This window comes from Penaeus monodon, chromosome 16 (genome assembly GCF_015228065.2).
Source record: "Penaeus monodon isolate SGIC_2016 chromosome 16, NSTDA_Pmon_1, whole genome shotgun sequence".
Classification (NCBI taxonomy): Eukaryota; Metazoa; Arthropoda; class Malacostraca; order Decapoda; family Penaeidae; genus Penaeus; species Penaeus monodon.
This window is the reverse complement of record NC_051401.1, coordinates 5,585,216-5,597,715: the sequence shown is the minus strand read 5'-3', so window position 1 is coordinate 5,597,715 and position 12,500 is coordinate 5,585,216. Positions and strand designations below refer to the sequence as shown.

The window sequence follows — 12,500 nt, the reverse complement described above, 5'->3', positions numbered from 1 at the left end:
TAATATTATGATATTATATATAATATAATGTATGTATATGTACGTGTATATATATTTTGTATGGTGTGTGTGTGTGTGTGGTTGTGTGTGTGTGTGTTGTGTGTGTGTGTGTGGTGTGTGGGGTGTGAGTGCGTGCGTGCGTGCGTGCGTGCATGCGTGTGTGCGTGCGTGTATGTGTGTGTGTGTGTGTGTGTGTATACTTCTACCACTGTAAAGTACCATGACAGCCGCTCAGTCTTCCACGAATGACCTCAGACGGAGAAAGTACATCTCAGCTTGGCACAGAGCCATGTCACGGGAGTCATATGCCAGGCCGTGCATTTACATGTGTTTGTCTAAGAGGAAGAGGAAGGGTGTACATACAAGTACATATATTTGTGTGTACGTATGGACGTTTGTACAGTACAGAGGTGCCATAGGTAAGTCTATATTGTTCAGCCAGTGTTCATTCTGGTGAAAAAAGGGGGAAAAGGTTATCCACCTGTATGTCTGCACACAGGAAATAAATATGCTAATGAGTTTGTCTTAACAGCGACCAGAAGGCCTTGATGAATCCATAACCTCTGTCTCTCCTCCTCTCCCCCCTGCAACCCGCCCCTACCCACGCGTTCGCCCACCTTCTCTCCTCCTTCCCCTTCCTGCTTTACGAAGAATAGCTAAGTTTCCCAGTCTTTTCCCACGTTTTCCTTCTTTCCTTTTCTCCCATTTCCTCGCTTTCTTTCATTCTCCTTTCTATGATTTTTTTTTTTTTTTTTCCTTTCTCTCTTCCAGATTCATCGCTGTCTTCTCTTCCGTGGTCTTCTCTTCTTCATTCCTCTATGTCTCCTTTTCTAATGTCTCTTTCTCCTTCCGTCTTTCGTGACTTCCTCTCCTTACTTCTTACTCTCCATTTCTATCATCATTCCCTCTTCCTGTCTTCGTGGACTCCCTTTTCCCCTTTATTCTCTGCTCGTCAGCTTTCCTTTCCCTCCCTCATTCCCTCCTTCCTTCCTTCCCTCCTATCATGCATTGCCCTTTCCCTCCTGTCCAACATCGCTCTTCCTTCCATTCCTCTTTCCTTCGCCCACAACCCCTTTTCCCTCCTTCCCTCTTTCCCTCCATCCCTCCTATTATCCCACCCTCAAACCTTGCCTTTCCCTCCATCCCTCCAGCACCTTCCCTCCCTCCAATCTCTCTCTCCCCTCCCTCCTCTCTACGGCCCACCACCTCACCTCCCCTCCCTCCCTCCCTCCCTCCCTCCCTCCTCCCTCCGGCCCACCACCTCCCCTCCCCTCCAGCACCGACGTCACAGCCTGGCACGTGAGCCAAGCATGTTCCAAACCGGTCAGCTGATCGCCAAAGCCACGTGACTAAGGCGTGATCTCGGGTCGGCTCGCTCGCTCCCCCGGCAGGCCAGAAGTGCAGCCTCGAGATTCTAAAGTGTCTCTTTAACGTCTCGTGTTTAAAAGCCGATACGAGCGTCTTCTTGGCCTATTTGCTGTCGATTTGCTGGTGAATATATCGTTAAGAGGTTATTTTGGATAGCGAGAGATTTTATTTTTTAATCGGAATGATCGGTAGCTAAGAAAGAGAGAGAGAGAGAGAGAGAGAGAGAGAGAGAGAGAGAGAGAGAGATAAACACAAGACAGACTGATTTCAAAAACATGTTCGAATGACCACAAGACGGATAGAAACAAGAGTATATTACATCAAGGTCCTTCAAGAGCGGACGGTTCCATCGGCATAATGACAAATCCCCCCAAAAAAGGAAAACGGTGAATATCTGCACGCGGTCGAGACGAGAGCGTTTTTTGACATGCTCCTCACGTTCTTATGCGAACGACTCTGCTGCGGCCGCCATTTGCTGTGACGTCATGGCGCTTGTGCCTCGGTATTGATAGTAAAAAAAAAGACCCAAAATATGAATGAAAGAATGAAAAAAAATAAAAGTAGAATTAAGAAAAAGGAAAGAAAAAATAAAAAAAAAAAATAAAAAAAGAAAGAAAATGAAAAATAAAAAAAAAAAAATTTGATTGGCCAAAATCGAAATCAACCGGGCAAAAAGGGAAGGGGAATAAAAATTGTTTAAAAAGGGAATTAACCCAGACAAAACTGCAGAAAAGCATTAAAAAATTAAATAATAAAAAAAAATTAAGAAAGAAAAATATTTTATAAAAATAAATAATATGAAAATTAAAAATAATATAATAATTTTAAATTATAAATAATAATAATAAAAAATAAAAGATAATAATAATAAAAATGATAATAACAATGATAACAACAATAATAATAACAATAATGATAAATAAGCTAAAGTCAAGAAACAACAAAAATAACAAAAAAAACCCCCCTCTGGTCTTTTCCCCATCATAGAAAAACGATCCTCTCCCCTTCCCTCCCCTCCCCCTACCCCAATACCCTCTTCCCCATCCCTTTCCCTCCCTCACTCCCTCCCCCCTCCCCATCGCTCCCCCTCCTCCCCTCGCCTTCCCTCACCTTCTCCCTTCTCCATCACTCCCCCTCCTGTTCCCTCCCTCCCTCCTCCTTCCCCTTAACCTTCCCTCCCTACCCCTCCCCTAACACCTCTCCATCCCTCCCTCCCTCCCTCCCTCCCTCCTCCTTAGGTTAAGCATACCAACGCCTCGTATTATGGACTTTGTTGCCATGCAGGGAGCAGGACTTACCCTCCCCCTCCTTCTCCCTTTTCCTCTCTCTCTCCCCCCCATCCTCTGTCTCTCTTCTCTCTCTCTCTCCTATTCCTCTCCCCTCTCTCTCCCCTCTCTCTCTCTCCTTCTCTCTCTCTCCCTCCTCCCCTCTTCCCCTCTTCTCTCCCCTCCTCCTCCCCTTCCTCTCCCCTTTTCCCCTCTCCCTCTCTCTCTCCCCCTTCTCTCTCTCCTCTCTCCCCTCTCTCTCTCCTATCTCTCTCCTCTCCTCCCTTTTTCCCCCTCTCTCCTCTCTTTTTTCTTCCTTTTTCTCTCCCCCCTTTTCCCCCCCCTTCCCCTCTCTCCCCTTTTCCCTCTCTCCTTTTCCCCTCTCTCCTCTCTCCCTCTTCTCTCTCTCTCCTTTTCCTCTCTCCCCTTCTTCTCTCCTTCTCTCTCTCTCTCTCCCTCTCTCTCTCCCTCTCCCCTCTCTCCCCTTTTCCCCCTCCCCTTTTCTCTCCTCTCTCTTTCTTCTCTCTCCTTCTCTCCCCCCTCTCTCTTTTCCTCCCTTCTCTCTCCTCTCTCTCTCCCCCCTATCTCTCTCTCTTCCCTTTTCCCTCTCCTCCCCTCTCCCTCCTCTCTCTCTCCTCCCCTCTCCCCCTCCTCTTCCTCTCCTCTCCCCCTCTCCCCTCCCTTCCCCTCTCCCCCTCTCTCTCCTTTTCCCCATCTCCTCCCTCTCCCCTCTCTCCTCTTCTCCTTCCCTTTTCTCTCTCTCTCTCCCTCCCCCTTCTCTTTCCTCTCTCTCTCTCTCTTCTCTCTCTCTCTCTCAAACCCCCTCTCCCCTCTCTCTCTCTTCTCCCCCTCTCTCCTCTTTCCCCTTTTCTCTCTCTTCCTCTCTCCTTTTTTCTCATCCTCTCTTTTCTTTCTCTTCTTTCTCTCTCTCTTCCTTCTCTCCCCCCTCTCTCTTTCCTCCCCTCTCTCTCTCTCTTTTCCCCCTTTTTCTCTCTCTCTCCCCTCCTTCCCTCTGCTCTTCTTCCCCTCTCTCTCTTCCTCTCCCCTCTCTCCTCCTCCCTCGGTTTTCTCTTCCCCTCTCTCTCTCTTTTCTCTTTTCTCTCTCTCTCTCTCTCTCTCCTTTTCCTCTCTCTCCCTCTCTCATCCCCTCTTTTTCTCTCCTCCTCTTCCCCTCTGCCTCTCTTTCTCTCTCTCTTCTCCTCCCCTTCTCCCCCTCCTCTCCCTCCCCTCCTTTTCTCCTTCCCTCTTTTTCCCCTCCCCCCTCTCTTTCTCTCTCTCCCCTTCCCCTCTCTTCTCTCTCCTCTCTCTCCTCTCCCCTCTCCTTTTCTCTCCCCCTTCTCCTTTTTCCCCTCTCCCCTTTCCCCTCTCTCTCTCTCCTCCCCCTCTCTCTCCCCCTTTTTCTCCCCTTTTCTCTCCTCCCCTCTCCCCTTCTCTTCCCCCTCCCCCCCTTCTCTTCCCCCTCTCTCCTTCCTCTCTCCTTCTCCCCCCTCTCCCCTCCCCTTTCCCCTCTCCTCCCCTCCCCCTCCTCTCTTCTCTCTCTCTCTCCTTCTTTTTCCTCTCTCTCTCTCTTTTTCTCTCTTCTTCCTCTCTCTCTTTCTCTTTTCTCTCTCTCTCTCTCTCATTTTTCTCCTCTCTCTCTCTCTCTCTCTCCCCCCCTCTCCCCCTTCTTTCTCCCAAACTCTCTCTCCCCTTCCCCTCCTCTCTTCTCTCTCCTCTCTTCCTTTTCTCTTCTCTCTCTCTCTCTTCCCCCTTTCTCTCTCTCTTTTCTCTCCTCCCCTCTTCTTTTTCTCTCCTCTTTTTCCCCTCTCTCTCTCTCTCTCCCCTTTTCTCTCTCCTTTCTTCTCTCTCCGTCCTCTCTCTCTCCCTCTCCCCTCTCTTTTCCTCTCCTCTTTTTCCTCTCTCCCCTTTCTTCTCTCTCTCTCCTTTTCTCTCTCCCTCTTTCCCCCTCTCTCTCTCTTCCTCTCTTTTCTCTCCCTCTCTTCTCTTTTCTTTTCTCTTCTCCTTCTTTTTCTCTCTTCTTCTTTTCCCCCTTTACTTCCTTTCTCCCCCCTTTTTTCCCCATTTTCCCCCCGGCCCCCCCTTTTCCCCTTTTTTCCCCCCCCCCTTTTTTGGGTTTACCCCTTCCCCCTTTCCTTTTTCCTTTTTCCTTCTTTCCTCTTTTTTTTTTTTTTTTTTTGGGGGGGTTTTTTTTTAATTTTTTTTTTTTTTTTTTTTTTTTTTTTTTTTTTTGGGGGGGAGGAGGGGGTGGGCTTTGCTTTTGTTTTTTTGGAATTGCTTCGTGGTCCGGGTTTTGATTAGGAGAAAGAGAGAGATGGAAGAGAGGGAGGGAAGAGAGGGAGGGAGGGAGGGAGAGAGGGAGGGAGGGAGGGCGAGAGAGAGAGAGAGGGAGAGAGAGAGAGAGAGAGAGAGAAAGAGAGAGTAAAAGAAAAGAAAGAACATAGAAAAAAGAAAGAATCAGCCAAAAACACACACACACACACACACACACACACACACACACACACACACACACACACACACACACATATATATATATATATATATTATATATATATATATATATATATATATTAAATGAAAAATAAACCCCTTTACTTACAAAATGGCCATCGATCTAAATGAACAAAAAAAAAAAAAAAATAAAATAGATTAAAATTGAGATAAATTGATTAATCCATAATAAAAGAAATCGTTCCCCTCTACTTACAAAATCATAGATCTCAGTGAGAAAAAAAAAAAGAAAAAAGAAAAATGAAATAGACACAAACCAACCAATCCTAAAAACAAAACAAAAGATGATCAATCCCCCTTCTATTTACGGAATGGTCATAGATCTAAAATAAAAATAAATAAATGAATAAATAAATGAATAAATGAAAAAAAAGTCCTCTCTACATACAAAAGAATCATAGAACGAAATAGAAAAAATTAATAAAAAAATGAAATAGACACAAACCAGCCAATCCACAAACAAAACAAAAGATGATCAATCCTCCTTCTACTTCCGAAATGATCATAGATCTAAATAAATTTAAAAAAGATTATGATAATAATAATAATAATAATTATTATTATTATTATTATTATTATTATTATTATTATTATTATTATTATTATTATAGTAATAGATAAATAAATAAATAAAACAAAAACAAAAAATAAAAAATAAAAAAACAACCAATCCACAAACAAAACAAAAGAGGATCAATCCACCCCTTCTCCTACTTACGAAATGGTCATAGACGTAAATAAAATAATAATAATAATAATAATAATAATAATAATAAATAATGATAATAAAAAAATAATAATAATAAATTAGACACGTACAAAACAAAAGAGGATCAATCCCCCCCCCTCCTACTTACGAAATGGTCATAGATCTCGTCGGCGATGACGGGCACCTTGTTCCTGGCGGCCACTTGGAGAATCTTCCTGAGGTGGTCGGCGCTGAACACGGATCCGCAAGGGTTCGAGGGGTTGTTCACCACGATGGCCGCCGTCTGCTCGTCGATCTGGTCCTCCAGCATCGCAAGGTCCACCTCCCAGTTCCTCTCCGGCTGTGGGAGGGGGAAGGAGGGGGACGGAGAGACGGGGTGGGAGAAGGGAAGGGAGGGTGGAGGGGTGGGAGAAGGGAAGGGAGGGATGGGTGGAGGGGTGGGGTGGGAGAAGGGTGAGGAGGGGAGGGAGAGACGGGGTGGGGTGGGAGAAGGGAGAGGAGGGAGGTGGAGAAGGGAAGGGAGGGAGGGTGGAGGGAATGGGAGGGAAGGAGGGACGGGAATGAGGGGGTATAAAGGGAGGGGTTGGTAAAAAGAGAAAGACGAAAGGAAGGGAAAAGGAGATAGACGAAACGAAAGAGAGAGAGGAACGAAAGGGAGAAGAGGGGGAAAAGGATAAGAGAGGGAAGCGGGTGAAAGGGAGAAGAAGAGGAGACGGGGATGGAATAGATGGAGACAAGAAATAAAAGAGAAACAGGGAAGATAAAGAAAAGGAAGAGAAACAATGGTGGGGAGAAAGGGAAAAATGGGGGAGTGAGGAAAAGAAGGAAAAGAAAAAGGAAGGAAGAAAAATATTAATAAAATAATCCAGAATAACAATAATAATAACAATAATAATAACGACAGTAATCATAACAACAGTAACGATAACAAAAATCAGAACAGTAACAACAACAATATTAACAAACAGCATCACACCAACAACAACAACAACAGCACAGAATAAAAAAAAAAAAAAAAAAAATAGAAATAAATAGAAATAAATAAATAAAATAAAATAAAATAAAATAAAATAATAATAATAACAATAAAAATCTTACCAGCAAATCATAGTATTTCGTGTTAATGGACAATCCCTCTGCCAGAGTCTTGTACAAAGGGAAACCAGGACGAGGGACGAGGATGTTCTGGCCGGGGCAACAGAGGGCGGTGATGCAGAGGTCAATTGCACAGCTGCAACCCGAGCAGAGAATGATATCCTGTAGAGTGTGAGAGAGAGAGAGAGAGAGAGAGAGAGAGAGAGAGAGAGAGAGAGAGAGAGAGAAGAGAAGTTAGAAAGTCGAATTATTGTGGGGGTCACGGGTGGGGGGAGGGGGGAGAGTGGTGGTGGTGGTGATGGAGAGTGGTGGTGATCGTGGGATGCGTTATGGTGGTGTTGGTGATGATAGTGGTGATAAGTGATGTATGGTGTCATGGTAGCGGTGTGGGCGATGCGATTGTTGTAATAGTAATCACAAAAGGTGAATACTCCGTTGCTGTTGTGATGATGACGATGATTAATGATGAATCCAAGGTTAGCGACGGCTGTGGTTTGAGAGATGGTGACAATGTTGAGCAGCTCGGTGATATTGATGGTGAAGGAGGTTCCTTGGTTGTGGTGATGGTGAAGATAGTGAATGTATCGGTGATGTGATGACATTAAGTATAGCTTGGATCGTGATAGTGATGAGGATCTAACCAACCATCAATTTGCTGGTTCTTCGTTTTGCCCTTCTACCTGCCTATCTATCTACCTTTATATCTATCTATCTCTCTTTGTATTTTCCAGTATATCTACAAACTTATCTATCTCCGTCTCTATCTAGATTCTTGCCTATCTACCCCTGCCTAACTACCTGCTTCCCCACTTACCTATCAGCCTCCCTATCTACCCATCTATCTATCTATCCACCAATCTATCCATCTGTCAACCTCAAGCCCTCGCGATAAACCAAACCAATAATTTCTCTGAAACGAGAAAGGGCATCTGTAACTCAACCCTGAGATAACGAGATAAAAAGTTGCTGAATCTTAAACAGGCATATGCCAATTCCTGCCCATTGATAGATAAAATGATAGATAGCTTGTAATAAATGGTTTATAAATTACATATATGATATATAGGCCTGTCTGCGTCAAAGGTTATGTGCTATGACCATATATGTATACAGGGAAAAAATGTATGCAAATAGGGTCGATAAAGATCTAGCACACTGATTATGAATGAAACTGGTAAGCATGTAAAATGAGTTAATTATTATTGTGTTTAAGAATATGCTTATATATTTACAAACTAAGAAAAAAAAATGTATAGAAATATGCACCAAGATATGATCATAAGTTTTTAACGTAGCATTTTCGCATGCATGAATGTCTTCGATTCATAGATATATGGTCATAAAGTCATAAGGTCATACACAGAGGCTTAGAAATAATTACGTTATGGACAGATGAGATAACAGAGTGACCTGGTGAGTGCTTGTATAATGATCCTGAGCACGCTTAACCAATCCTTGCTATAATGATCTGTTTAGCTCGTTTTGCCAGATTAACTGACTTGGTATGTTCCTTTCTTCATAATCAATGCGTTGCGCCAAATTCCCGAAGACGAAGATTCATACACACTACAATCTAATTGCTTTTAACGGCGCATCAATTGGCAAAAGTATGTGATAATTAGCCCCATTTACAAGTGCAGGTTTTATAGCCTTACACTATACGACTAATATCCTGTCAAGTCCAATAATCATTCACGCCATCATCTAATGATTCTTTCAGCTGTTGCAAGTTGTTTACAAGTACAAGTGTCGTTCTCTATAGCTTTTATCTCCGTGTTTGTATGTGACTCGTAAGACAGGGAACAGGTTTCGGATCGATGGTGACCGAAGCAGACTATATTAGCACAGAATTATCATCATTGCTCATTTGTCCTTTAAGAAAGAAAATAAAGAATGCAGATTCTTCAACTCAACGCGTTATTTCGACATCATTATTGATATGTACGGTGACTGTTTCGGTTTTATAAGGTAGATAAAGATTTGGAGCTACAGGGTTTCGGAATAGAATTTCGAGTAGTTTTGATTGGCATGTCGATTCAGCTGTGACGGAGACAAGTTGTGGAAGTACTATGGATCTGTGACAGGATAATGTTGACAGCAGTGGCATACAAAGTGGCTCGGAAACACTGCCACTTGTTTCAATACTACAGTTTTTCTTTTATTTTTCTTTTCTTTTCTTTTTTATTATTTTGCGGGTCTGTTTTTTTTTCCCACATCATGTTTAGATGTCTTTATAGTTTTTTTATTATTATTTTTTTGTTCTCATCCTTTTTCGTTGAAGAATATGTTGATTTAGTTATTAAAACAGTATCGTCTGCTTTATTAACATTCCACCCAAAACCAAGCCATTGAACAATAAAAAAAATTGCATTTTCAGTAATGTATAGCATCTTATGAATTATCCAAGTGTCCGTAATTGCATGGATAGAAAAGGGAGATTTCGCGATAAAGATGAAGGAAATAAAATAGTGAAAAATTACCCCTTCCAAAAACGGCCAAATAAAGAGAAATTTATCTTAATGGAAAAAAATAGGACTATAGAAAATTAATGGATTTATCTACCTCCCTCTCTAATGATTTGCATATCTATCTACTGAGTTGTTTGTTTTTGTATATAGAAATAGATAGATAAAGATGTACTGTTCATGTATCCGCACGCAAATATGCGTGTGTATGTGTGTGTGTGTGTGTGTGTGTGTGTGTGTGTGTGTGTGTGTGTGTGTGTGTGTGTGTGTGTTGTGTGTGTGTGCGTGTTTGAGTGTGTCTATGTGCGCGAGCGTATGGACGTGTGTGTGTCTATATATATATATATATATATATATATATATATATATATATATATATTATATATATTGTGTGTGTGTGTTTTTGTGTATGTATTATATGTAGTATTTGTGTGTGTGTTGTGTGTGTGTGTGTGTGTGTGTGTGTGTGTGTGTGTGTGTGTGTCCATATATGTGTGTGTGCGAGTGCGTGTGCGTGTGCGCGTGTGTGTGTGTGTGTGTGTGTGTGTGTGTTGTGTGTGTGTGTGTATGTGTGTGTGTATGTTAGTGTATAGATTTTTCATAACAAAAACAGAACCCCCCCCCAAAAAAAAAAAAAGTGGCACCATCTCATCACATGCGTTTGCCATATGCTTTTATTAATAACCTTCCCGTTGGTGCCGCGGTCAAGGTCAGCGCCTACGGGTGACAGTGCCATAATCAGCCCTAGGCTTATTCGGCGGAGTGCCAAGCAAACAGGGTGCCACAAAGCGTATGGGCGCGCGTGCGGGCGAGTGATGGCACGGGGAGAGATCGTGAGAGGAGAAGGGGAGAGGAAGAGAGAAAAAATTAAAAGAATGAGAAAGGGGGAAGAGAGAAGAGAGGGGGAGAGGGAGGGAAACAGAGAGACAGAGAAAGACAGGCAGACAGAAAGAAAGAAAATTGACAGAGAGAGAAGAGAAGAAAGAAGTAGTAAAATAAGAAATACATCAAGAAAGAAATGGAATGAAAAGCGACAAGATTATAAACAATTTTTTTCTTAATATTCATCCAAAGTTATCCGTCCATCCCCACTCCCCCCCTCCTCCCTCCCCCTCCTCGCCATCCTCCTCCCCCTCTCCTCAACCTCCTCGCCATCTTCCCCTTCCTCCTTTCCCCCTCCTCCTTCCCCCCCTCTTCCTCCCCCTCCCCTTCCTCCTCCTCGCCAGCCTCCTTCCTTCCCTTCCTCGTCCTCCTCCCCTCCTCTCTCCCTCTCTCCCCTTCCTCCTCCTCCTCCTCCTTCCCCCCTCCTTCCTCCTCCTCCTTCCTCCTCCATTTTCCCAACCACCCATAAGGAAGTTATGAAAGCACGCCAACAACGTGCCTATATAACACACAGTGCCAAACGCGTCAGTGCCAAAGCGAGTGCCATGCCTTTCACCCCCAGGAGGCCTCCGCGGTCAGGTCGCAGTAGCCGAGAAGGATTTTTTTAATGATTTTGTTGTTGTAATTTCTTGGTGTTTAGACTGTTTTGTTGTTTTGTTTGTTTGTTTCAGTATTCTGTATTGTTGTTTTGTTTTTTTTGTAGTTTCTTGGTGTTTACTATTTTCTTGTTTTGTTTTTGTTTGTTGTTGTTCACGTATTCTGTATTGTTGTTGTTTTTTTGTTTTTGTTGTCAGATATTTCGAAAAGAAAAGTGGTCTTGGGTGTATAGTTACGTTAATGACTGCAATAACAATGTTGGTAATGATGATTTGTTATCTGTAATGATGATTTTCTTAATTATGATGATAAATTTGATTCTAATGACAACTACGATTAATGTTATGAAAATATTCATAATGTTTCTATTCACAGTGATGGATAATTATACAGATGATGATGATGATGACGATGACGATGACGATGACGATGACGATGACGATGATGACGATGACGATGATGACGATGAATGATAATGATAATGATTGATAATGATAAATGATGACGTTTAGATTGCTGATAATAAAGAGCATGCAGGTTTGAAAAACCACGACGATCTTCACAAATCACCATAAAGTAAGCATATTTGAATTATTTCTTAGACATTCACGTTAAACAATTGACGTTTTAACAGCGACCGTTTACTCACCTTCGCCTCGAGCTCTGCAACGCCGGGGACGGACACGTATTTTGCAACAGCCTCTCTCGACTCTACGAAACCTGGAAATTGCAATCATTAAAGTCAGATTCGATTTTCTGTTTATGTGGTAATGAAGTTTGTTTTTTTTTCTATTTGTGTAGTAGTAGTTGAGGATTTTTCTGTAAGTTCTGGTGAGTTCCTGTTAGTAATAAATGGAATCGAAGTGAAATATGAAACATGTATATCGTTATACACACACACACACACACACACACACACACACACACACACACACACACACACACACACACACACACACACACACACACACACACAAATATATATATATATATATATATATATATATATATATTTATATATATATATATATATATATATATATATATATATATATATATATACATATATATGTTTGTTTTTTTTTTTTTTTTTTTTGCTCGCTTTTCATCTTTTTTTGTTTTGTAAATGAACATTCTTTCATTTTTTTTATAAATGAGCATTCTTTCATTCTTTCAACATTCATCAATCAGTTTATCCACGCAAATAGGCTTATTGAATTCTCTAAGTATCCCGTTCTTTCTCAGTCTCTATGAAGTGAATAAATACACCCATTCTTAGGTATAAGGAAGCGTAAGTTATTTAGTGGCTATTATATGCAAGACGGGAAACCTGTTTATACTGGTTCAAAGCGGTCGGAGGAACAGACAGTGAGGTCGAACCCTTTTAACCGATGCTTTTCTGTTTCCGGAATTTTTTAAACAAAATAAGCCCTTTCTTTCTTTTTTCTTTCTTGTTCTGTTTCTTTTTTTTCTTTCTTTCTTTCTTTTTTTTTTTTTTCTTTTTGAAATATTCTATTTTCCTTTTCTTTTCCGTCGATGTAACAATTGTACTTTTTAGAAGAACTATAAATGGCGCGAGATTTCTACCTAATCATCACAGTTATTGAT

At 41.9% G+C, this 12,500-nt stretch overlaps 1 protein-coding gene across 1 annotated transcript in view; it reads right to left on the bottom strand.

The window, feature by feature from the left end:
- LOC119582467 (tyrosine aminotransferase-like) overlaps nt 1-12,500 on the bottom strand; it is a 70,445-nt gene that overhangs the window by 49,264 nt on the left and 8,681 nt on the right. Inside the window, exons 3-5 of the mRNA XM_037930720.1 lie at nt 11,542-11,612; nt 6,952-7,110; nt 6,002-6,193 (exon numbers count right to left, since the gene is read on the bottom strand). Coding sequence (XP_037786648.1) covers nt 6,002-6,193; nt 6,952-7,110; nt 11,542-11,612 — 422 coding nt within the window. The remainder of the gene's footprint in view (nt 1-6,001; nt 6,194-6,951; nt 7,111-11,541; nt 11,613-12,500) is intronic.